General features: G+C 52.0%; 1 protein-coding gene across 5 annotated transcripts in view; it reads left to right on the top strand.

Annotated features, from left to right (window-relative positions):
• FANCA (FA complementation group A) overlaps window positions 1–22,394 on the top strand; it is a 46,830-nt gene that overhangs the window by 13,529 nt on the left and 10,907 nt on the right. For 4 of the 5 annotated variants that reach the window (XM_032230370.1, XM_032230368.1, XM_032230367.1 and 1 more), the window contains exons 3-25: window positions 8,389–8,498; window positions 9,480–9,567; window positions 9,838–9,971; window positions 10,453–10,548; window positions 10,785–10,858; window positions 11,369–11,475; window positions 12,329–12,402; window positions 12,881–12,914; window positions 13,484–13,553; window positions 13,981–14,093; window positions 14,935–15,011; window positions 15,493–15,634; window positions 15,768–15,901; window positions 16,231–16,341; window positions 16,801–16,896; window positions 17,024–17,083; window positions 17,695–17,783; window positions 18,331–18,391; window positions 18,567–18,616; window positions 19,993–20,069; window positions 21,372–21,479; window positions 22,026–22,168; window positions 22,308–22,378. In XM_032230370.1, the coding sequence (XP_032086261.1) occupies window positions 8,389–8,498; window positions 9,480–9,567; window positions 9,838–9,971; window positions 10,453–10,548; window positions 10,785–10,858; window positions 11,369–11,475; window positions 12,329–12,402; window positions 12,881–12,914; window positions 13,484–13,553; window positions 13,981–14,093; window positions 14,935–15,011; window positions 15,493–15,634; window positions 15,768–15,901; window positions 16,231–16,341; window positions 16,801–16,896; window positions 17,024–17,083; window positions 17,695–17,783; window positions 18,331–18,391; window positions 18,567–18,616; window positions 19,993–20,069; window positions 21,372–21,479; window positions 22,026–22,168; window positions 22,308–22,378 (2,119 nt within the window). Of the gene's footprint in view, window positions 1–8,154; window positions 8,203–8,388; window positions 8,499–9,479; window positions 9,568–9,837; window positions 9,972–10,452; window positions 10,549–10,784; window positions 10,859–11,368; window positions 11,476–12,328; window positions 12,403–12,880; window positions 12,915–13,483; window positions 13,554–13,980; window positions 14,094–14,934; window positions 15,012–15,492; window positions 15,635–15,767; window positions 15,902–16,230; window positions 16,342–16,800; window positions 16,897–17,023; window positions 17,084–17,694; window positions 17,784–18,330; window positions 18,392–18,566; window positions 18,617–19,992; window positions 20,070–21,371; window positions 21,480–22,025; window positions 22,169–22,307; window positions 22,379–22,394 lie in introns of those variants that run through there. The other variant, XM_032230369.1, reaches the window with a different exon arrangement.

Genomic DNA, 22,394 nt, shown 5'->3' with positions numbered 1-22,394 from the left:
TTGATCCATGATAGCAATAGCAATAGCAGTTAGACTTATATACCGCTTCATAGGGCTTCCAGCCCTCTCTAAGCGGTTTACAGAGTCAGCATATCGCCCCCAACAACAATCTGGGTCCTCATTTTACCCACCTCGGAAGGATGGAAGGCTGAGTCAACCTTGAGTCGGTGAGATTTGAACCGCTGAACTGCAGATAACAGTCAGCTGAAGTGGCCTGCAGTACTGCACCCTAACCACTGCGCCACCTCGGCTCTATGATCACCCCTGACATCAGGCTGGGGAGCCAGGAGCAGCCTTGCCTGGAACAGAGCCCCCCCTTTCTCTCCCCTCTGGTGATGGCGGCTGGAGAAACCCTCAAACTGAGGCCATTTGGCTCCCCCCCCCCCACTGAGAGACCCAGGCTGCCTGCAGGCAGGGAGTTCTGGGCCGGAGTGAGTCAAAAGTACAGCCAGGAAGCCACCAGGTTAGTGACCTCAACGCCAGCCACGGCCGTAGCTCATCGGCTACGCTTTGCAGAGTGGAGAACTGGCTGGACCAGTTCTGATGGCCGGCTGGGCTGCGCTTCTAAGTCAATGTTATCAGAAGCAGCTGCAGCTTTCCTGGGAAAGGCTCCCTGCCGGAAGCTGCATCCTGGACAAGGGCAGAAGCTGCCTAAGGAGCAAGGCGGCTGGCCCCTCTGCCACCCTAGCTGTGCCCCCATCACTGCCACTCGCATTTGACGTCCCTAAGCAATTAGAGCAGTGTTTCTCAACCTTGGCCACTTGAAGATGTCTGGACTCCAACTCCCAGAATTCCCCAGCCAGCGAATGCTGGCTGGGGAATTCTGGGAGTTGAAGTCCAGACATCTTCAAGTGGCCAAGGTTGAGAAACACTGAATTAGAGGGACAAGCAACAATGACCCCTCCTGGGTTTTGTTGCTTTTTAACTTCAAGACGGATGTTCTGAAATGAAAACATGAAATGAAAGCATTTGTTGGCAGCAGGGGAGGCGCTGAAAGGCAGACACAGGACTGAAGACGGCTAAACCAGGACTAAGCCCAAGAGGAAGGAATCGGAGAGGCAAGTAAGCAACAAAACCCAGTTTAGTCATAGGAAGAAGAACAGACGGCAGTCGTGGAAGGGGAGAGCAGATACACCAGTGAAGGAAGAGACTTCCTTCCTTCCTTCCTTCCTTCCTTCCTTCCTTCCTTCCTTCCTTCCTTCCTTCCTTCCTTCCTTCCTTCCTTCCTTCCTTGACTATGAACGGAAAACTGGACTCCTGCCTTAGGTGGGGGATTGGACTAGAAGACCTCCATGGTTCCTTCCAGCCCTAGGATTCTGAAAAGTCAGGCCTGTTCAGGCAAGCTTCATAACTCTCCCTTTGAGTTGATGCCATCAAGAGGAGGACATATGTCCACCTGTTCTGGTTCTTCAACGGGTGACCACTGGCTTGTGTATGTGCTGGCCTGCATGCAAATACTGATGGGTGGCTATAGCGCTGGGGTGGCCCTTTCTCCCTCCCCGCCCCAAGTAATAAATCCTCACGTGAACAAGTGTTCTGCCTTTAACACTGTTTTGCAGTTAAACACTCTGTGGTGTTAAGGCCCCGTCAATCACCATGGGGTGTTCTCAGCAGTTCTCCCTTCCTGTCCCAAGTCCTAAGATAACATTGGGATCATCAGGCACCAACCTGGCCGCTGAGGATGCTTCCCTGCTGCCTTTCATAGAGGCTGTGAAGACCCCATGGTGGATGTGGCCTTCGTGACCCGTCAAAAGCGCGGAGGACAAAATTGCGCTCGACGAAAGCGCGCATGTGACGTCATCACAGCGCGACGGAAAAAATTAAAAATTGAAATAAAATTAAAATTAAACCAAGCCGATTCACATAAAGGTTAGGGTTAGGGTTAGGTTTAGAGCGTTAGGTTTAGCGTTAGGTTAAGGGTTAGCGTTAGGTTTAGCGTTACGTTAACGGTTAGGTTTAGGGTTAGACTTAGGGTTAGGTTAAGGGTTAGGTTTAGAGTTAGGTTTAGGGTTAGGTTTGGGGGGGTTAGGGTAAGGTTTTCGCTTTATTTTTACATTTTTCGATCACAGCGCGATGTTTTCGTCGTGCTGTGATGACGTCAAATGCGCGCTTTCCTCGACCGCAATTTTGTCCTCCGCGGTTTTGTGGTGGAACCGTGGCCTTGACGCAGGCTCTCCTCACCTCCTGTCTGCCTGATAATGCAGCTGTGAGCTGCCACCCAAGACCCACACTTCTTCCTCTGGGATTATATCCTTCCTTCACTCCTCTGGAGCAGACGCTCCTCAAGGCCCCTCTTGCCTCTTGGAAGCCCTCAGGACTGAGGCCCTGGTAGACAGCAGGTGCTTCAGCCCCCCAACGGCCAGCATAAACCATCTGCTTTGGCACCGGCAGTTGGCGTAATTACACCCATCAGACACACGGCAAGGAGATGAAAGAGACACTTCTGACCTTTGTGCTCACACAATAATTAAATTACTCAAGGCAAACAAAACCCCACCCAGTTCGCTGGGGCAAAGGGGGCAGATCAATGAGGAGAATTGCTGAGAGAAAGAAAGAGAGCAGGACTCCTTGATCTGCACTGCTGGGAGCCGCATCATCCAGCGCCCCCCCACAGGCTCCTTCCCCCTGCTGGGAAACTATTGGCACCCCTGCTAGTCCTTTCACTGCTTGGGGCACCCGGACTTTCTGCAGATGCTCCTGGAATTGCTTTGGAAAGCCTACAGTGCCCCAACTGGGACAATTTCCCTGACCCATCGGGAGAATTCTGCGGATGGGAGCCTAAAGCGGGAGAAAAGGTCTTTCTTTGCGCCAGACCATCCTGCGGTGGGAGCAGGATTTTAGGGTCCCCGAATTCAGGCCACCATTTGGCTCGGGACTCCGTCGGGGACCCCGCAGGTACAGGGAGCTTGATGGCCACCTCCCGCTCCGTCCAAGCCACGATTCCCCAGCGTCGGCCCCTTCCGTGGACGAGCCCGGAGTTTCTCCGACGGCCCCGGGGTCCCCGAGGGGCTTCCTCTCCCTGGGCTCAGCGGCCCCGCCGGCGCGCTATTTCCCGCGCGTCCCCTCCCCACTCACCGGCCTGGCCGAACTCGCCGCGGGCGGAGACGGCGCCGTCCTTGTGCAGGCGCAGATCGGCGGTGTCCTGGAGGCATCCGGCCGGTCCCCAGCGCCGCCGCCGCCGCCCTTCCTCGGCGCCCGGCGGGTCGGGCTGGAGCAGCCCGCGGCAGCATTGGAAGCAGACGGCCCACGCCTGCTCCTCGTTGACGGGCTGCTCGTAGGCCTTCAGCACCTCCTCCAGGGACAGCTCCTCCGCCGCGGACCCCGCCGCGCCGCCCCGGCCAGCCGCGGACCCCGGCCCGGCCCCTGCGGCGGCGGCGGCGGCTGCTGCTGCTCCGGCGCGCGCCATGGCCCCGGCTCCATCAGCGGCTCCCGGCGCCCGGCTCCATGGCGGCGGCGGCGGCGGCCTCGCTGCTGCGGCTGCTCTGGCTGCTGCGGCTGGCGGCAGCGGCGGACGACCTAGGGAGGGGGAGGAGACGACAGGGGGAGGAGAGGAGGGCCGAGCCAGCCGCCTGCTGCACCGCCCGCCGGAGGGAGCGAGGCCAGCCCAGGCCCAACGCCGCAGAGCCGGCCTCGGAGAGCGCGCCGGCCGCTTCGGCCGTTTCCGGATGGCCTCGAACCCCGGGCGGATGGCGAAAGCAACTGGGCGGCACCTGCCGGGTAGAGCCTCCGTCCGGGACAGAGGCAGCGCTGCCCCCGCTAGCTGCTCACCAAGGGCCCTTCGGACGCCCGCCACCCCCAGCCGGACTTACTCTGGAGTAAGCATCGCAGGGGCGCCTGCGTCTGAGTAAGGCTGGGCTTGGAGTGGGAGGCAACTGGAAAGCTGGCATAGTTAGGGCAAGTGGGAAGTGAAATCACCAACACTGCCACACCCCCAACCGCACAGCAATTCCTATGTGGGAGGGGAGGAAAGCCTAACCTTCTGTCTTGTGGGGGGGGGGCATGACTGGCTGCAGCTGCCGGTTGAGGTCATCCCTTTGCTCCCCCCCTTTTACTGAACGGGAGACAACCGGCCACCTTCATTGTCCAGTTCCCCATGGAAGGTTCCCACTGGACACGAAACCAAAACTGAAGAAACTATCTGGACTTAGTAGAGAGAGCAGCTGCTTTAATCTCTGGTGCCACTTTTGCAGACCCTCGCCTTTTATTCAAAGGAAGACATTTCTGTGGTGCCTTTTGGTAAAACATGTTGGCCTGGAAAGGGGGAAAGCCGTGTTCGGAAGCACCAGCCTTCCGCTTGTAAAACAGGTTCTGGGGCCAAAGCCCGGTGCCTTCCGGCTCAGACTAGGAGGGAGAGCTCTTCTTCCAGGGTGGGGCTCATCGGGTTAGATTTCAAGCTCCACCTGGGAGCCTGGAGGGCGGGTAGACACAATATTTGAAAGCCTGCAGGGAGGCCCAGGAGTTGACTGCCTTGGGCTCCTGTTTCCCCCAGCAGCCAAGACCTTCCCCCCTTCCTCCTCAAATAACTGGGGGCTTTTTTTCATACAGAATCCAGGGAGGAGGGAGGGAAAGAGCAGCTATCCTGGACAAATCCAACCGTGACCTTTTAGTCCCTTAAATTTAAAGCACATTCCAGGAAAAACTTACTCTAAACCGCATTTTCTACACCTGCAGGGAAATGGGCTAACCCTTCAGAAATTCAACTTCTGCCTGTTGCTCCCCCATAGAATAATGAGGAGAGTCACAAATGAGTTGCTCCCCCATAGAAAAAGCCAACAATTTGTTCAGAGTCCTCCCCTCCCTTCTCAGAGAGTCCATTTCCACTCTCGCTTTTCCAGGATTTACATTTTGTTGCTAGGAAGGTGCAGCGGCTGTTCACCGCAACAGAAGTGTGTACACACAAACACAACGCAGCAGCCTCACACCAGTTATTTTTAAACTCAAGGCCAGAAGAGTTAATGTAGCCTTTCAAAGCTTGTCTACTACACACTTGTTCTACTTACGTCCTCAATGTATTTGAAAATTACACACCTCTTTTTCAATGCAAACTTTTAAAGAGACTGATTTTCAAGACCCCAGAACCAAACTCTGAATATCACATACCTAAACATGGTTCCATCAAAGGTTTTCCCACAAAGGCCGAGCCTAGGGCCCTCAGCGGCTCTCACTACGAGTTTTTCTAGAGGGAGGAGGAGGGGGGGAGGAGGTTAATAAAAGTCCTCCTACTGATTAGTGGGAGAGGTAGAAAATGAGGCATAATCACAACCTGAAAGAAACAGGCAACTGAAGTAATCTGCATGGGAGGAAGGCAAGGGGGAACACTCAGCCTTCCTCCTGAATGATCCTGGGAGCCCCTCCACCAGTTGTTATAGGGGCAAAATCTCCTCCCCCCCAGTTCTTTGCCTCTTTTCACTTGTAATGTTTTAATGCAGCTTTCCCCCCTGGGAAATTGTTGAACTACAACTGCATTGCTCCCACACAGGTAGGGCTTCTAGGATGGAGAAAGCTAGGCTAATTTACCTATTTCTTTAATTTATTAAATGTATTGGCTACCCATCTTCCAACAGGATAACTCTGGGTGGTTTACAATATTAAACCAGCTTCATACTAAATACTAAATGTAATTAGATGTTTTGACATTACCATCCTATTTTGTATTTTACAGGAGGGGGGCGGTTGGTGGTTGTAAGCCGCTTGGAGTCTTAGATTGGCCGAGAACTGCAATAATTGAGTGGCCTGTTAGTGCCATATGCTTTCTAAACATGCACAAGAGGAAAACATCTTTTGAGGTCTGTGTTTACTCTGCCTTTAACCACAGCACTGCAGGGGGAAGTGATGCTTTGATATTACTATCAGCATCTGGAGAGACAGAATGCTTGGCTGTTTGACAATTAAAATGAGCAGCAAGTGCCACATGTAGGCCTGGGTCTCTAAGGTGGTATCGCAGAAAATCTGCTAAGGGATTATTTTTAGCCCAGCATCTGATGAGTTCTGCCGGCCTCACACAGAGCTAGATATCTCTCTCTCTATCTCTCCTTCTCCTCTCCCTCTCTCTCACACAGAGCTGAGTGCAGCTTTTTGCTTCATTGCTGTAGAGCATTTGGAGTCAGACCTCAGCTTCCATTCAACCTGAAGGCTTTTAGGACTCTGGTGGGAAACACCCCCGCCCCAATTTTCTGTCATTGTGGGATTGTGCAGCCGGAGAGGGTGTGTGCATGACCTCCTTATCTGAGTTAAGTGTAGCAATGACCGAGTTCACTGGGTAAGAATGAGTTCGAACAAGCCATTGTGTGCTTTCCCTTCTTGTTTGTAAGGTGCTCTGTGAAGACAGCCAATTGCAGTTTATTAAATAAATTATGGTTAAAGAAATAATGGCTTGACACGTCTGAACAAATTCCCCAAATCTCTTCTCAGCAGATCAAGGCACCATCGCTAGTTTTCCTTTCTTCCTCTGGGGTGTCTCCTCCAGCGGGCAGCCATCCTGCTCCTACCCCACAAGCTCCATGCCTCTGCTGCAGATCAGGCTTGGAAGAGGCCTGTAGGCCACATTCAGAGCAATGACCCCTGGCTATAGGAGGGAGGAGCCCCCAGGCACAGCAGAACTAACCTACCCAGTCGAGCTCACCTTCTCCTAGTAGGGCAGCCTTGGCTCCTGGCCAATTATTTGCCCAGCTGAGGCATTCTTTCCCTGCTCCATCATTATTTACAGGAGCCAAATATCTTTATCTCCTCCTCCTCCTCCTCTTGATAGTATTGCTGTAGCAACCAAGGGAAAATAGGAAACCACTCCTTTGCAAGTAAGGCAGACGTTCCAACACACACACACACACAAACAGTAGCCAGACTTCATTTTACGCTTCTTTGGCATTTTAAAAGGTGATATTAGCACTTTTAACAACTTCCCTTTTAAAATAGGAGGTGTTAAGTATATCTCCTTTTGGAGACAAGAGTTGAGTAGCAGAAGTTAGCGAGGAATGTGCTGCTGAATAGTCACACTATCAATCACAGCCGCCGAAGTTAAAACAAGGATAACTTTACTTGTTTTAACAAAAATAAAGCAGGATAAACATTCTCCAAAACAAGCGATAAGAAGTCTTGAATTATATACACAGTCTATGATACAGCACGTTGGTTTAGATGCTCAACTCACAATTCACCATGTAGACAGGGAGCTAACATACAGAGTAGCCACCATCATATATATATATATATATATATATATATATATATATATATATATATATATATATATATATATATATATATATATATATATATATATATATATATATATATATATATATATATATATATATATATATATATATATATATAGCCAACCCAAGACTAGGATTACATCCCTAACATTAGGTTTGTCTTCTCAGTCCTATTCAGGAATCCCGTATTCTGAACGTCCCTGAATACACTTGCAACATTCAGGATACGCAGCCAGCTGGGAAAGTCATACGACCCATAAATTTGCCACTTGTGGGATGTTGTTTAGAATCAATGTTTCCTTTTGTTCAAGTTTCACATTTAATGTCTTTTATTCTTTGATCGCTTGCTTGCCGAGTATCACATATACCATATCATTTGTTTCTGTACCCTATGAAAAGACGACCCTCCCCCTTAAATAAATGCTTTTTGCTTTGCTTGGATTATTTGGAGATTTAGTACAGTGTTTTCCGTGGGCAAAGCAGCCGCTTTGCGAAAGCAAAAGTTTCTCCAATTCAGGAATCCGCCTCCCCGCCAAAGTCGGGCGGCCTGAGGTTGGAGGCAACGGCTGGAAGGGAAGCCGGAGACTCCGCTCGCCAGCTTATTGCACGGGCGAATGGCTGCCAATGAGCCGGAAAGTAGCCAGCCTCTGCAATCATTTCTCCCGAATTAGAGTCCCAGAAATCCCCACGCGCGCGCCCCGTACAAAGGTAGCCTTCTTCGGCAAGCCACGCCTGCGCAGTAGGCCTCCCCGCACGGAGGATCGATTTTCTTGCCACACTAAAGATGGCGGTCGGGGCGTTCCCTCCCTCCCCTCCCCAAATGGCCGCAGTTCCCGCTTAGCAAATAGGAAAACTCTCTTTTTTTTCTCCCCTTCTTATTGGAGGAGGTGTTCAAACGGCGGCCAATCAGAACGTAGGGCGCGCTAGTTGGCTGGCGGGAGGCGTCGACCTGGGAGAATGGCCGGCCGAGCGCTTTCCGCCCTTCTGGGTACGGGGGGGGGGGAGGCTGCGGCGCTCTGTACATGCCCAGAGACTCTCCGCGATGGCCTCGTGCTGCCCCGGAGGGTGGGGCTTGCACTCTGCATATGCTCAAGGAGGGATAGGAACTGGGAAGCCCCTCAATGGAAGAGGAAGGGAAAGAAATGAATTCTAATTCACCCTCCTCTCTTTTTAGCGGGAAGATGCAAGAAGCCGAAGGAGGAGCCCAAGACCCAGCAGGAGCTGCGGGAAGCGGCCCTGCGCATTTGGAGTCGGCACCAGAGGCTGGACCAGCTCTTGCTGGAGGTGAGCAGCAGCTGCGCCTGGTGCCCGAATTGGGGGGTGGGGGGGGGTTTATGCACCTGCTGCGTCCCGCAGTCTTGGGGCTTTTAAGAGGCTCCCGGGGTTCCCCCAGCCAGCCGTGTGGATGGGCGACACTGGGGGTGGAAGCCCCCCACCCCTCTAAAAGGCTCTGGGGTTGAGATGGGCTTGTGGCCGTGATGGACTTGCTCGTTGTTAAAAGGAGTTGTTGAGTCAATGGCCATCATCTGAAGCAGTGGTCCCCAAACCTGGCAACTTTAAGACTTGTGGACTTCAACTCCCAGAATTCTCCAGCCATTAAAGGCCAAAGGATTTGACATGCTCTGCTGGCTGGAGAATTCTGGGAGTTGAAGTCCACAAGTCTTAAAGTTGCTAACTTTGGGAACCACTGATCTGAAGCCTTATAGAAGCCTTGCTCTGTTGATGACAACGACAACATTCAGTAGAGTATTTGAAAGTGTAAAACAGTTAAAAGCACAAAAGTGCAGGATTTGGGTAATTAGCTAAGGCAATATTGGCTTACATTTCAGTAGTGCTCAGTGCTCTTTTCAGGATGGTAACCTTGTTTTCATAGTGGATTAATAGTGCTCTGGGATTTTTAAACGATTGCCCTGCTGAAAAGGTCCTTTGGCAGGGAAGAAATCTAGACTGACCACCGGGTATTTTAGCATCTTTAGCTTCCGTGGGGATCGTATTTATCAAGGTGCAGAATGTTAATATATACATGGCTGCACATTTTAAAAAATGCTGCATATTTTCTGTCTATATTTCCCTGTTCCTTTTAAGCGTGCTGGGAGGCTATCTCCACCTCAGGGAATCCCGTGTTCCTTTAGGGACTCTTGACATATTTGATGAATTAGTAATGTCTCATGTTGTGCCCGGAAAAGGCCATTAAAGGCCAAAGGATTTGACATGCTCTACAGTCGAGACAATCGTCCTTTCTCTCTCTCTCTCTCTTTTTAACAGAATGGAAGTTCAGAAGATGGCAAGTCCATACTTTCCAGTAACCTCGGCAGGGGCGGAAGTAAAATGTCAGTTCCAGAACAATTTGTAGGTGGGTGAAATAGAATTTATTTTCCTGGAGGGTATGGCTAAATTCAGTAAAGTAAAAATATTGAGGCTGTCTGATTCAGGATTCCCAGTTGTTATTGTCAGGTGTAGCTTTCCAGGATTCAAGCATTTCTCACCTGCGACTTTCCCAATGTGTCTGCCAACAATTGGCTTCTCCTTCTTCTTCACCTTTTCAGCCTAATCATGTTGTGCTATTTGCAATTAGGGGTGGTAGATTTAAGGTCTGGATGCAGTTTCTTCTCTTCTGTTGCAGTCACAGCCTTGAAGGACGAGGCCTCTGTGCTGGGAATGCCAGCAGGAATCTTATCAGCCAGAATGGCAGCCAACCTCATTGAGAAGATCTCTATGGAATCGGATGAGACTACGCTATTGAGTGCAGAACACAGAGTAAGGGGAAATGGCCCTCTTTCATGTATGGCAGGGTGGAGGGAAGCAGGTTCAAGTTGTCCAGGCCTTGCTAAAGAGGAGATGGTGGTCAGTGGTCCTGAAACAGCCACAGGGAATTCTAAGAATTGCAAGCTAGTAGGAGAAGATTGATTTACATGATGAAAGCAGTTTTACAGAAAGTCAACCTAAAAATACTTTAAGTACTCTTTTAAAAGGATACTTAATTTCCCAAAGGAGGATTGCCATTCAGGATTTGAAGAATATACAAACATTTAGGATTGGCTCATTAATTGTTCAGAAATAATGCCAAGCCATATACATTGCCTACACTGCAAACTAGACCCCCCCTATGTCTTGTTCAACAAATTAAAAAAATATATTACTAAGAGTTACCTACAGTATAAACAGGTGAATTGCGGTCGGCAACCGACTAAGAATCTGATCAAATCACTCCATTCTATTTTATTCTTTCTATCTGCAGAAGAAGTTGTTCTGTTTGTTCCAGTCCTTGAAGGAATTATTAGCTTACAATGCTTTCTGCCATTCTGCTTTTGCTGAAGAAATGTGGAAAACGCAGGTAAGGTCAATAGAGCTGAGAGGGAGATGGAAGCAGTGAATCCACACGCTTAAAAGAGTGTCCTAAGGGCACCTCTCCCCCCCACCCCCAACCTTGCAGTTTCTGAGTTGCTCTCTCCTTGGAGAGGGAAAGGCAGCCTTGGGAACTTGCTCCTAGTTTCAGAGTTAGTTACTTGGGTGGTTTTTGGGTTGCTGGCATCTGTGCATTCCAAATGACCTCAGCGCTATTTCCTCCAGCGCCCACCTATTTTGGAAGTCGCCTGGCACCTGCATAGAGAGAACATTGTTCGTTTGGAAGAATTACTGGAGAAGTAGGTAGAGCCTTGAACGTTTGCCTGTGGCTTTGGCTTGAGGTGGCATCTGTTGGCATTTAGACTTTGTTTGTGGAAGCCCGGATCCTCCCTTTTGAAGAGAGATGCGCATTGAGCAAGATTTGCAGTGATCTGTGGGGGAACAGCTGCTAGTTGGTTTAGATAATACCGAAGAAAAGCTTCCACGGTTTATTCGGTGGAAACAATACTTGCTTTTACAGGCCACGCTAAGCCAAGTGGAGGCCTGGTGTAAAATAACTTCCACTGTTCTGAACTTACAATTTTAGGCTTAGGAGTAAGTGGAGCATTTTGTCCTTTTAGCGCAGGGGTCTCCAAACTTGGCAACTTTTAAGACTTGTGGACTTCAGCTACCAGAGTTGGATGTATGGTCGCTGAGGCATTCTGGGAGCTGAAGTCCATAGGTTGGAGACGCCTCCTTTAGTGGAGTGTTTGGAGGGGAGAAATTTCTTTGGAAAAGGTAAAATGACGCAGGCTCTCCTGTCTTCTCAGGAATCTGGAGGTTCCTACACTGGTGGATTGGTTGTCGAGTAGCCTTCGCCTCCTGTGCCATCAGATGGAAGAAACGGACACTGAGATTGGCCAGAACATTCTCACAGGCAAGGCAGGGCCAAAACGAGGGAGGTGGGGGGCTGAAGGCTGGGGAAAGGTCCAGGCCTGTGAATTGCCTTGCGGCTGTGGGTCCTGGCCCTGCTCCCTCTGTGCCCTCGAAGGAGGCGGGTAGTTGAGCTGAAGTCCTGTTGTGTAACATGAGACCTGGTTTCATGTCGCCTTAGCTTCATGTACTAGTAAACATTGGTGTGGTTTAGTCTTGTTTAACAAACGGCCAGACACCAAAACCATTATGCCGGGCAGTTTCCACCTCATTTGGCTTCTGACAGACTTTAGAATATGCTGAGGAGACCCACAGTTGTCAAAAAGAAGGAAAAACGCACACGTGGAAAGTCCTCTAGCAAAAGAGGGGAAGGAAAAACAGATGTGGAATATTGTAACAATGCAGTTACAGTTGTACGCATACTTGTCTAATGCAAATAGTCAAATACGTCTTCATTTCTAATACATTTATCCAACTTTTTAAACCTATTCTGTATAAAGTCCCCTTTGTGTTTTGCTCCTTTTTGCTCTTTTTTTCTTAATAAAAAAACCATAAGTTACAAATAAAATAGAATGGCTTTATGTTTAGAATAATGATAGCAAAAGCCAAGGGGCAGGAAAATATGAGAAATGTTTAATTACTGAAAAATACTGGAGTTTTCGTGTCTGTGGCTGCTTCTTCCTTTCATTTTGCTTCATCAGTTAAGATCTATTAAAGCAAAAGGTATGTGTGTGTGCTCTGGACGGTATTTCACCCGTCTCTTGTCTGAGTCCCTTTTCCATCTTCCCTGCATCTTTTCTTGCCTCGTCCAGCTGGCCTAGGAGGTCTCTGACCTGGGCTCCCTTCTTAACCCCTAGACTTGGCTCTGGTGCTCCTTCAAAATGGATTTCCAAAAACACCTGAAGCGCCCGAAATGAAGAGAGTTTCTGAAGTAAGACTGGAGCAGATTTGTTCCCTAGAATTCCAGTCACCCCCATCCATCTCTCGGGGGGGGGGGGGGGGTGGGAAACCCCCTGCCTGGCCTCCTGTGAGGGTCTTTCCAGGCACTGAGCAGCCGGGTTTGTGCGTTGCAGCCCCCACCCCTCGGTCAATGGGCCATGAGCTCATGCAGCAGCTGGAACAGCCAAGGCCTCCGCAGTTCTCGAAAGAAGCCTGGGATGTTGAGTGGGGAGCTGGGGGGGTTAAGATGAATGCAATCCAAGTTCAGATCTCCTCAGCCATGGAAGTTCATTCTGGCTTTCTCTCCAGCCTTCTGTCCCTGGGGGTTGGGGCTCCATTAAAACTTAAAAAAACGAATACAGGAGGAAGTGCTCCATCTGCTGCGTTGACATCTCGGAGGAGGAAAAACTTAAATACCATGGCTGAAGCCTCCTAAGACGTTATCAAATTCGTCTTTTCCTTTGTTACAGATCTGTTGTGCTGTGCTGGAGAGAATGTTGGCATGTAAGTGGCGGCTGTGGGAGTGGATCATGTCAGGTCAGGAGTGCAATCGCCCTTGAGAGAGAGAGGCTTGTGAGAATCCCTCACAGGACAGGACGTTGCTGCCACACAAATAGCTTGAACTCTTACTTTGGCGTGTAAAGCCAGACTGAAATTTTCACACTGTCCCGCTGTGAATTGTGCTTCCACCTCCTCCTACAAACACACACCTCGCATTGCATAACGGAGGACGTTGGGGGTTTGTTCTCCCACGGAAGGACTGCAGTCCCAACGTCTGCTTTGAGCTCCAGATTGCTGTGTTCCAAACAGATGTTTTTGCTTTTCATTCCCATCCATGCTCTTGAGCACTGATGTTCCCTCCAGCGATGCAGTCATTATATTGCAATGATAGGATACGGTTCCAGAAAGGAGGGAAACGGCTCCCAGGCCGCTATCAGGATTAAGGCTGAGCTTCCTCCCTTGAGAAATTATTCCTTGTGGAGTCTGTGGCTCTTTCGTGGCTCTTTCGTGGCCCTGTTCTCCGGACACGGCCTTTTGCTCGCCCTGCCTGAAGCTTCTTGCCTTTTGTCTAGGGGTGCTGGATGCTGTGGCTACGGAGAAGCAGGGCAGGGCCTCCCCCACAGGAAAGGCGGTGAGATGCTGGTAAGGATCTGACTTCTCCCCGAGGTCGGGGCTGGGAGAGGAGGGAGGATCGGAGAGCCGCCAACTGGGGGAACAGCATTTCTCAGCTCTCCAAGAGCTCCGTTTGTGTGTTTCCCAAGTGGCTTCATTCCCTGCGTGCAAAGCATGTGATGCCCCCTTAAAAGGGAACTCCAGGTTCCAGCAGCAGTTTTATCTGTCGGGCCAAAGTTTTGCCCACTGAATAGTGTCGTTATATTTGCTAATAATAGCATGCTTTTATGTTTTCTGCCAAGCACTGGAGCAATAATCAGAAAATAAATATTTATCATTTATTTACAGGCCTCCTAGTAAATGCCCACTTACTGAAAGGGAGCAATTAGCAGTAATCCTCAAGCCTGCTGACTCATTGTTCTTGCCTATGGAGACATTTTCCCCCTTTTGTTTACAGGCTCCAAGTCTACAGCCTGGTGGTTTCCCGAGGCACGGCTCCACCGGAGCATCTGCAGGCCCTCTTTGGGCACATCTTCACCCGGGTGCTTACCTACAATCCTCATCTGACAGGTAGGGTCCCCAGAAGGGGGCAGGTGTGCTCAGGGTTGCTGAGGGACGAGGGAGGCCTTTTGCAGGAGCCCCTGCCGCCCCCGGGAATCACCCAGCAGGCTCTGGAGCAGCTCCCCATACGGCCCCAGGCTCCTGCCAGCACGTCTGTCTGGTCTGCCTTGGAAGGGCTGGTTTAGGGCTGGGTAGGAATCAGGCTCCAACTGTGTGGTTGGGACATGGCTTCCTGCAGAGCCTCGTTTTAACTGCCATATATTTCAAGGGACAAATTCATTAGTGCTCAGTCAGATAAGTTCTTCAAGTGAGGACAAAGCCAGAATGCATGTTTTACTCCTGAGTTGTTAAAAGTTAATGCAACTCTCCAGCCCTGGGACTCTCTCTCCATTCAGCAGCTCTTGGGCTGGGGCGAGGCGGGGCAGGGCAGGCTACGATTCCAGGCTCCCCTGGAAGTTGGTGATGGAATTCGGGCAGCCAGCTGAAAAGTTGAACAATGGATAGATCTGATCTGAGATCCCCTTTGTTTCCCCGTTGCTCCGGCATTCTGCCCTTCTGCCAAGGTGATGGAACCTGGCCACTCTCAGTCTCTGGGGCTCGGATTCTGCAGTGATCAGGGGGAGGGGGAGGGAAGGACATGTGTGTGTGTGTGTGTGTGTGTGTCTGTTCTGAAGAGCTGCTCGGAAGGAAGGAAGGAAGGAAGAAAGAAAGGAAAGGAAGGAAGGAAGGAAGGAACGGCATTTTACCAGATACAAACCAGTGAAGAGTCTCCTGCAGCCTGGCTCTTCCTGTTCTGTGAAACCAGCCTTGTCTCCCCTCCCTCCCTCCCTCCCTCCCTCTCTCTGAGCAGTCTCCGATGCCATCCATCTGCAGAGGGAATGGAGCTTTGCCAGGACCAGCTCGCTGCTTGCTACCTTATACCGCAAAGTACGTGCTCCTTTCCCAGTGAAGGCTGCTTAATAAAGCAGGCTGCGCTTTGCCAGTTTTCTTTCTACGCTGCCCGCCGTGCGACCCGGGCAGCATTGGCACCGCTCAGAAACAGTTCCTTTCAATTACTGCAGAACTGGTTCTCTGGCCCAGAAGGGCAGGAAAGCCAGGAAGTGCCCCAGCAGCAGCTCTGTCTGCCAAGAAGCTGGCAGGGCAGATGGAGGCTCTCAGCAGTAGGAGGGGAAAGGAGTCCCCCCCCCCAGACGCTTCCTGTTTTCGATCCAGGGGAGGGCGGGGTGGGAGGAAGAAGAGTAGGAGTTTTCCTTGGGGAAGATGAAGAGTTGCCAGTATCCGTGGCGATGTCTTGGGAGCCCCTCGCTTGTGAACTCCTCAGCGCAAAGCTCACTTGGGGGGCAGTTAGGGGCTCAGCATTCAGAAAGCTGCTCCCCACGATTTCAAAAGCCATCCCGCCCCCTCCCAGGTCTTCGTGGTCTTCCAGCCGGAGGAACTGACCGGGCGCTTGCAGCAGGTCCTGGAGACGAGCGAAGTAAACTGGCACCACGTCCTCTCGTGCGTCTCCACCTTCTTAGTCTGCCACTCCCAGGCAGAGCAGCTGCTTAAAGGTACCGGCAGCGGCTGGGAATTGGGAGGCTCTGAGAACTGAGCCAGATTGTGACTTGGCCTCGAACTGAGGCTCCGGGAGTTTCAGGTTCCTTTAGCTGCAGTCGGGTTGAGACCGTCCTGTGTCTCTCCTAGACCTCCTGGGGGGTCTCCTGCGGAAGGCCTTTGCCAACTACGACCTGGAGAGCTTGATCACCACGTTCTTAATTGTCCGCCAAGCAGCCTTGGAAGGCCCTGCCTTATTCCCCCCTTACGCCGAATGGTTTAAGGTGAGAGCCACGGGGGAGGGGGGGGGTCTTTCCTGGGGAGGGGGGTCTTGGGCCTGCAGGCTTTGCGGGAGGCAAGCGGAAGTAAGGCTGCCCAAGGGGAGCCAAGCTGCAGCCTCGTGACCCTGCCTTCGTCCAGGCCTCCCGGGGCCTTGGTCCAGGGACACCCGGGGGAAGGTGGACCGGAAGGCCGTGTGCCACATATCCAGCTTCTCAAGGCTGCTTGCTCCATGGGGCTCAGAAGAGGGTCCCGGGCAGCTGTGCTGGACATCAGGGGCCTGGAGGGAGGGTTGCTGGCCAGTTGGGCTCCAGGCACCGCTCTCTGCTTCCAGCTCACTTTTGGGAATGGCAGCAGCCTCCACGGCGGCAGCAGGAAGGCCCTCATCTTCTTCTTCAAGTTCCTGTCGCAGCTGGTGCCCTTCGAAGCTCCCCAGTACCTGAAGGTGGGCGCTGCCTCCGCTCCTTGGCGGGTGGGCTGCAAGGTCTCCTAGGGTTGGCAAATTGAGCCGCTGCCCAAAAGCCATGCTGGCTGGGGATTATGGGAATTGAAACCAAGTAGGTTTCCTACCTTGGAGGATGCTGTTGAGGCAGCGTGAACCCCAGCCTGCCCATTTCTGCTCGGGGGGGGGCTTTGCAAAGGACGAGGGGGCAAAGCAGGGCATTTAGCGTGCAGCCAGGGGCGCATCTGTCCTCCCTTCCCATCCTCAGAGACTCCTGGAGCTCCCCACCGCCAAAAGAAAGGCCAGGACCCCAACAGCATCCAGGCCCCTGAGTGGGGGTGGGGGTGCCAAGGACATGGTCCCCCCCACCAGTTTCCCTGGAGTCTTGGATCTGTTTTGCTGCCTCTGGAATGGGGGGGGGGCAACTCTGCTTTGTGCCTCACTTTGTCTGAACCTCTCCAGGTCCACCTCCTGCACCCCCCGTTCGTGCCCAGCAAGTACCGGGCCCTCCTGCTGGAATACACCACCTTGGCCAAAACTCGCCTGGCAGATCTCAAGGTGCCCCCCCCTCCCTCTCTGGGAGACAAATGGTGGAGGGTGGTAGAAGCCCCCCCCCCACGTGCCCATGGCCTTCCGTACTGCGCACCCCCGCCCACGATTCAGCTCTTTCTGCCTGTCTCCCCAGGTGTCGATAGAAGACATGGGCCTCTACGAGAACCTCTCTTCCACCGAGGAAGCCTCCCAGGTACGGACCCCCATCAGTGCTGCCACTTGTTGTCATGGTAACCTCTTAAGGGGGGCAGATTTCACCTCCCTATCTGCAAAATGGACTGGGGTGTGTGTGTGTGTATGATATTCCCCGCCAAGTGTTTAGCCAGCTGTGATGGGCCAAGAGCATGCAGGTGGCTGGGATGGGCACCCTGAGGTTCAGGGCTTAGAACAGCAGTGTGTGTGTGTGTGTGTGTGTGTGTGTTACTGGGAGGATTTGTGGTTCCAGCCCTTTCCACATCTTGGAATGTGCAGCTGGCCCTTGAAAGGCAGCCTGATGAGAGATGCTTCTTGTCTTTCCAGCTGTGGCCTATGAGGGCAGCTGATGCCCATTCTGAGCACTCCAGTTGTGCTCCCGGAAGCCCTGGGCTGGGGGGATGGAGGCCTCCAACTGCCTGAGTTCCCTGCATGCTTAGCAGCATCCGCTCTCCTCGGCGCTGTGGCCGCCTTAGTCGCTTCTGTGGTTTTGGCGTCCTCCCTATTGCCCACTGCTTGCCCCGCGCCCAAATTCTTCTCTCCCATCCTTGTCCTGGGCAGTTGTGCAAAACAGGCGTTCTTCTTTTTGTGGTGTGTGTGTGTGTGAGGTAGCCGTCCTGTCAAGCGCTTCAGGATGTTGAAAAGGCCATCCAGATATTCCGGAATACTGGCAAGATCCCAGCAAGCGTTCTGGAAGCCAGGTAAGGTCTCCTCTTTTGAGGGCGGAGGGAAAGACCACGGAAACGGACAACTGTTTGCAGAGAGATCTTAAGGGGGGGGCGGGGGGACCCAAAGTACAAAAATGTCAGGTTCTCGCTTAAAAACTTTCAAGAGCAAAAGTGCCCAGCAACTTTCGTTTTGCATGTTTACAGATAATTTATTAAGCTTCTATGCTGCCCAACTTCTCTGAGTGGCTTACAAATTACAATCAAATCAATAAAGATGAAAAAAATGGCAAGCACGACCCACTGGATGGAATGAAAAAAGGGGGTCTGGTTTTAGAAGGGTGTCAGGTCTTCCTGGCTGCGGAGTGGGGAGGGGGCAGGTCTTGGGAGGGAGCTCGGCCCAGGAGGCTCTTTTACGGAGGAGGCTCACTTACAGGAGGGTCCTGCTGGAAGACATTGAAGAAATGCAGAGAGTCAGGTTTACATTTATAATCTCCCTCTTGCTCCTAAAGGTGTTTGTTCTTCATCTTGGGGGATTGGGTGGGGGCTCACTGTGATTCATCCACCTGCTTCTCTCTCTCAGTATTTTCAGGCGGTCCTATTACGTCTCCCGCTTTCTTCCGGCTTTGCTTGTTCCACGAGTGGTGAGTTTTCTTTTTCCCGTTGTTCGTGTCCAGTGGAATCTTTAGATATTTTGATCACTTTTTGTTCAGAATGGTGCTCTGTTAACAGGAAACTCTCTCAAATAACCTGCAGGATAGAAATGCCTCCAATACGTTAACTTTGCAATGCCAACTTCTTTTATTGTTTTCTCTGTAGCTTCCGGAAAGCCCCAACACCCGCCTAGCTTTGATAGAAGCCCTCAAGAGGTAGGAAAGCAATAAAAGTTTGCCATAAAGGCCGTTCCCCCCCCCCCCCCAGCGCTTTTTAATGGGAAGCATTGTGTCATTCAATCTAACTTTGGCTTCCTTCTATCGTGATCCCTTCTTGCTTTGTTAAGTGTGTCCAGCAATCTAATCAATCCCAGTAATTTTACTCTGGATTTCAATCTTACTTTAACTCAGAGCGGCTGCCATTCTTTGCAGCCAGCAAGGGGTTCTGGTAATAAGCGCGTGTGACGTAAATATTCTGCCCGTGGTTATTGTGATTTTGCTGCTTCCCTGGTTAGAAAAACGGCGGCCATTGCTTTTTTCACAGAAGAGCTAAAAAGGGATGGCTACTTTCTTTTAGCAATATATTAAGTTAGCAATTTCCTTTCCCTTGGCCCTAAAACCCAGGATCCTAGGACAGTGATGGCGAACCTATGACACGCGTGTCAGTGCTGACACGCGTAGCCATTTGGGGTGACACGCACAGGATTTCATGCGATTCATCCTCGGCTCCTGCACGGCCGCCGAGGATGAAAGAATCTGTGCTGGAGGAACGGGGGGGCGGGACGTGTGATCTCCCCCGCCCACACTCACTTACTGTATCGCCGCCGCCCCTTTCTGAGCGCAGGGGCTGCTGGTAAGGCGTGCGTGCCGTGCGCACACACGTCATCAGCGCGGCGAGGGAGGACCCGCAGGAGAGGAGCGCGGGAACAGTGCGCGCCTCTCTCCAGTCAGGCCGGCACAGAGAGTCTACTCCTGGGACTGTCGGTTACGACCGCACCACAGCAGGGAACAGCGGAGTGCCAACGGGAACTGTGAGCGCCATTTTTGTAGTTTAAACTATAAATTGCGCAAAATTATGTTTTTGTCGAAGTGACACACAACGCGAGTTATGCTCGATTTTTTGCCAATTTTTGACACACCACGCCAAAAAGGTTGCCCATCACTGTCCTAGGAGCAAGTTTCCTTTAAGAGGAGCCCTTTCTAATGCTAATTAAAAGCTTTTTGGGTGGGGGCTCAGCATCTCCCTCCCTTTTATCATTTGACTATTTAGGTACTAAGAAGGGTTCTTTGTCTGTTCAAACCTGTCCCCGAGGGCTTTTGTCCTTTGAAAAGCTTGTAATCAGATGGTGTTTGGGAAGAGACTCCATTGGTTCCCTCACTTCCATCTGGCACTTGGTCATCTTCGGAAGAGGTTCCAGAGGTCGAAGATGCCACCAGGTGCCCACCACCGCCTGCCTGCCATCTCAGTTGCATTTTAAAGAGATTTGCCTAGAGTTTGCAGAAAATGGGGAAAGAGGGGAAAGTCACTATAAACATTTGGCATGCAGCAAGTGAAGAGTGTTGGAGGAAAAACAATTATTCTCCTAAACCAGGGCTGGAAAAATCCCTCCGAATGCATACGCCACTTACCTGGAAGAGTGTGAGGCTGCTGAAAGGAAGCTCTTGCCAGGTGAGCCTCCTCGGTTCTGTGTGCATGAAAACCCCCCTTTTGTCCTCCTGTGCAGGCTGACCTGCTTCTGTGGCCAGAAAGGGAAGTACGTGGCGGAGTTAAGGCCCTGGCATGGATCTGTTTTGCAGAAAAGTGGGGCGAGGCCTGCCAGGGGAATCGGCAGCCTCGTTGGGCGCCTGGCACTGACTCCTCCAAGAGGGCAGGGAGAATCCTGAGCCTGCAGAGTTTCTCTGCAGTTACTGGGACCAGCACAAGGTTCTTGAGAGTTGCAAAACCGGAGATGCTCCAGCCGATCTCACGGGCTCCAAGTCGGGAATCGAGGGGCCCAACCGATGGCTGCTTTGGCGGAGGGCGACCTCTAGTGGCTGCAGGAGTCATCTTGGGCCTTCTGGATACCTCCTGACCAGCCAATTGGGCTGTTTTTCATCCCTTCTTCCCCCCAGATCAGTGTTTCTCAACCTTGGCCACTTGAAGATGTCTGGACTTCAACTCCCAGAATTCCCCAGCCAGCATTCGCTGGCTGGGGAATTCTGGGAGTTGAAGTCTAGACATCTTCAAGTGGCCAAGGTTGAGAAACACTGTCCCAGATTGATGCCGATGGAATGGCATTGCCAGTTAAAACTCCAAACAGCTGCTGGCACTGTAGTTGCCCGCTAGGATTAATGCCCGGAACCCTTGAATTCTTCAGGCAGTTTGCAAGGAGCTGAAATACTTCCGTTTGGTTATCTAACAAGGGCAGCAATTGTTAGGCACGCAAATTGTAATCTGGTTATTTAGGACGAGCAGCCAGGGAGGGGCAGAGAATGGCAGGTAGCAACCGGTCCCCTATGTCAGCCCAGCACCCCAAAATAGCCTTGGCTGGATTGAGGTTACTTTGTCGAACTACTGAAACTTCAAATTGTGAGCTGTGAAGTTCCAGGCGGAGATGAAGGCGACTTCCTTTCTGCCGGATAAGGCTTCAGGTAGCAATAGCAATAGCAGTTAGACTTATATACCGCTTCATAGGGCTTTCCGCCCTCTCTAAGCGTTTTACAGAGTCAGCATATCACCCCCGCAGTCTGGGTCCTCATTTCACTCACCTTGAGCCGGTGAGATTAGAACCGCTGAACTTCAGATAACAGTCAGCTGAAGTGGCCTGCAGTTCTGCACCCTAACCACTGTGCCACCTCGGCTCTTGCAGCCACGGCTGCAAGCTTCCCCCCCCCACACACGCACACACCCCTCTCTCTCACCTGGCCATATTTGAGGCAAGGCTTCCCACAGTCCTCTGTGTGATCCAAAGCTCTTTTCTCTGCCCCTCAGAGGGATCGGCTGAAAGAGAGGTGGGGGGCCCTAAGGAGCCCCTGGAGCGACTAAAGGCCGAACTCGAAGCGCTGAGGCTGCTCGTCACAGACGCAAACAAGCACAGTGGTAGGTAATCCGGGGCAGCTGGATCCCTGGGAGAGGAAATGGGCAGAGGGAGAGCAGAGGATTTCTCTGAGCCTCTCAGGCGGAGCACGCTGGCTGGGGAGTTCTGGGAGTTGAAGTCCGGGCATCTTGAAGTGGGCAACATCGAGAAAGTGCTCTCGTGTCATTGAGCAACATCGGGGGACCTCCGAGCTTTGGAAGGACATTGCGAGATGCGACTCTGAGCGAAACCCTGGGGCAGCCGGGCTCTGTCTTGGCAAAAGATCTGGGCAAATCTCTGCTCCGTTTCTGGTATATTGATTAAATGCAGCTCTCGCCCAGATCCATTTAGCTCAGGTAACATCTTGGTTTTGGAAGGGGTCCCTTGAGCCCAAAGCCTGTGGCTGCTTCTGTCCCTGGCAGGCGAAGGGCTTGCCAAGGTTTTATAAAGCTCACTAAGGAAATTCAGCAGCTCAGCAGGAACCATTTGGCCTTTCCTTCTGCTGCTCCTGGGGGGGTTCATGGGACTCTCCCCCCTGCTTCTCTGGCATGGGCTCCCCTGTGTTGCAGCCGTTCCAGCCCAGATGGCGGTGGTCTCTGGGAGGCTGATGGAGGCTTTGGGAGACGTGACCGATGGCGATGAAGCGGCGTCCTTGACCTTGAGGGTCAGGCTGGACCTTTGGGCTCCTGAAGTTGGCGCAGCGGATCGAAGGGTGCGGAGGGGAGCATGTGGCTGGGGTGGGCGGGGGGTCCGGAAGGGCCCTCTCGCTCCTTTGCAGCCGTCGCTTGGCTGGGCGCAGAGGTTCATCAGCCGAAAGGGGCAGACCTGAGCCGGCCTTGTCTGTGTTCCAGGCGGTGGATCTTCTGCTGGCCTCCTTCTGTCAGGGTGTAACGGCTGCCTCCTTCTTCCTGCCTCCTGACAGGTAAGACGGATTCTGG

Source organism: Thamnophis elegans, chromosome 14 (genome assembly GCF_009769535.1).
Source record: "Thamnophis elegans isolate rThaEle1 chromosome 14, rThaEle1.pri, whole genome shotgun sequence".
Lineage (NCBI taxonomy): Eukaryota > Metazoa > Chordata > Lepidosauria > Squamata > Colubridae > Thamnophis > Thamnophis elegans.
Note: the sequence above shows the minus strand (reverse complement) of the source record. Positions and strands in the feature narration are given on the sequence as shown.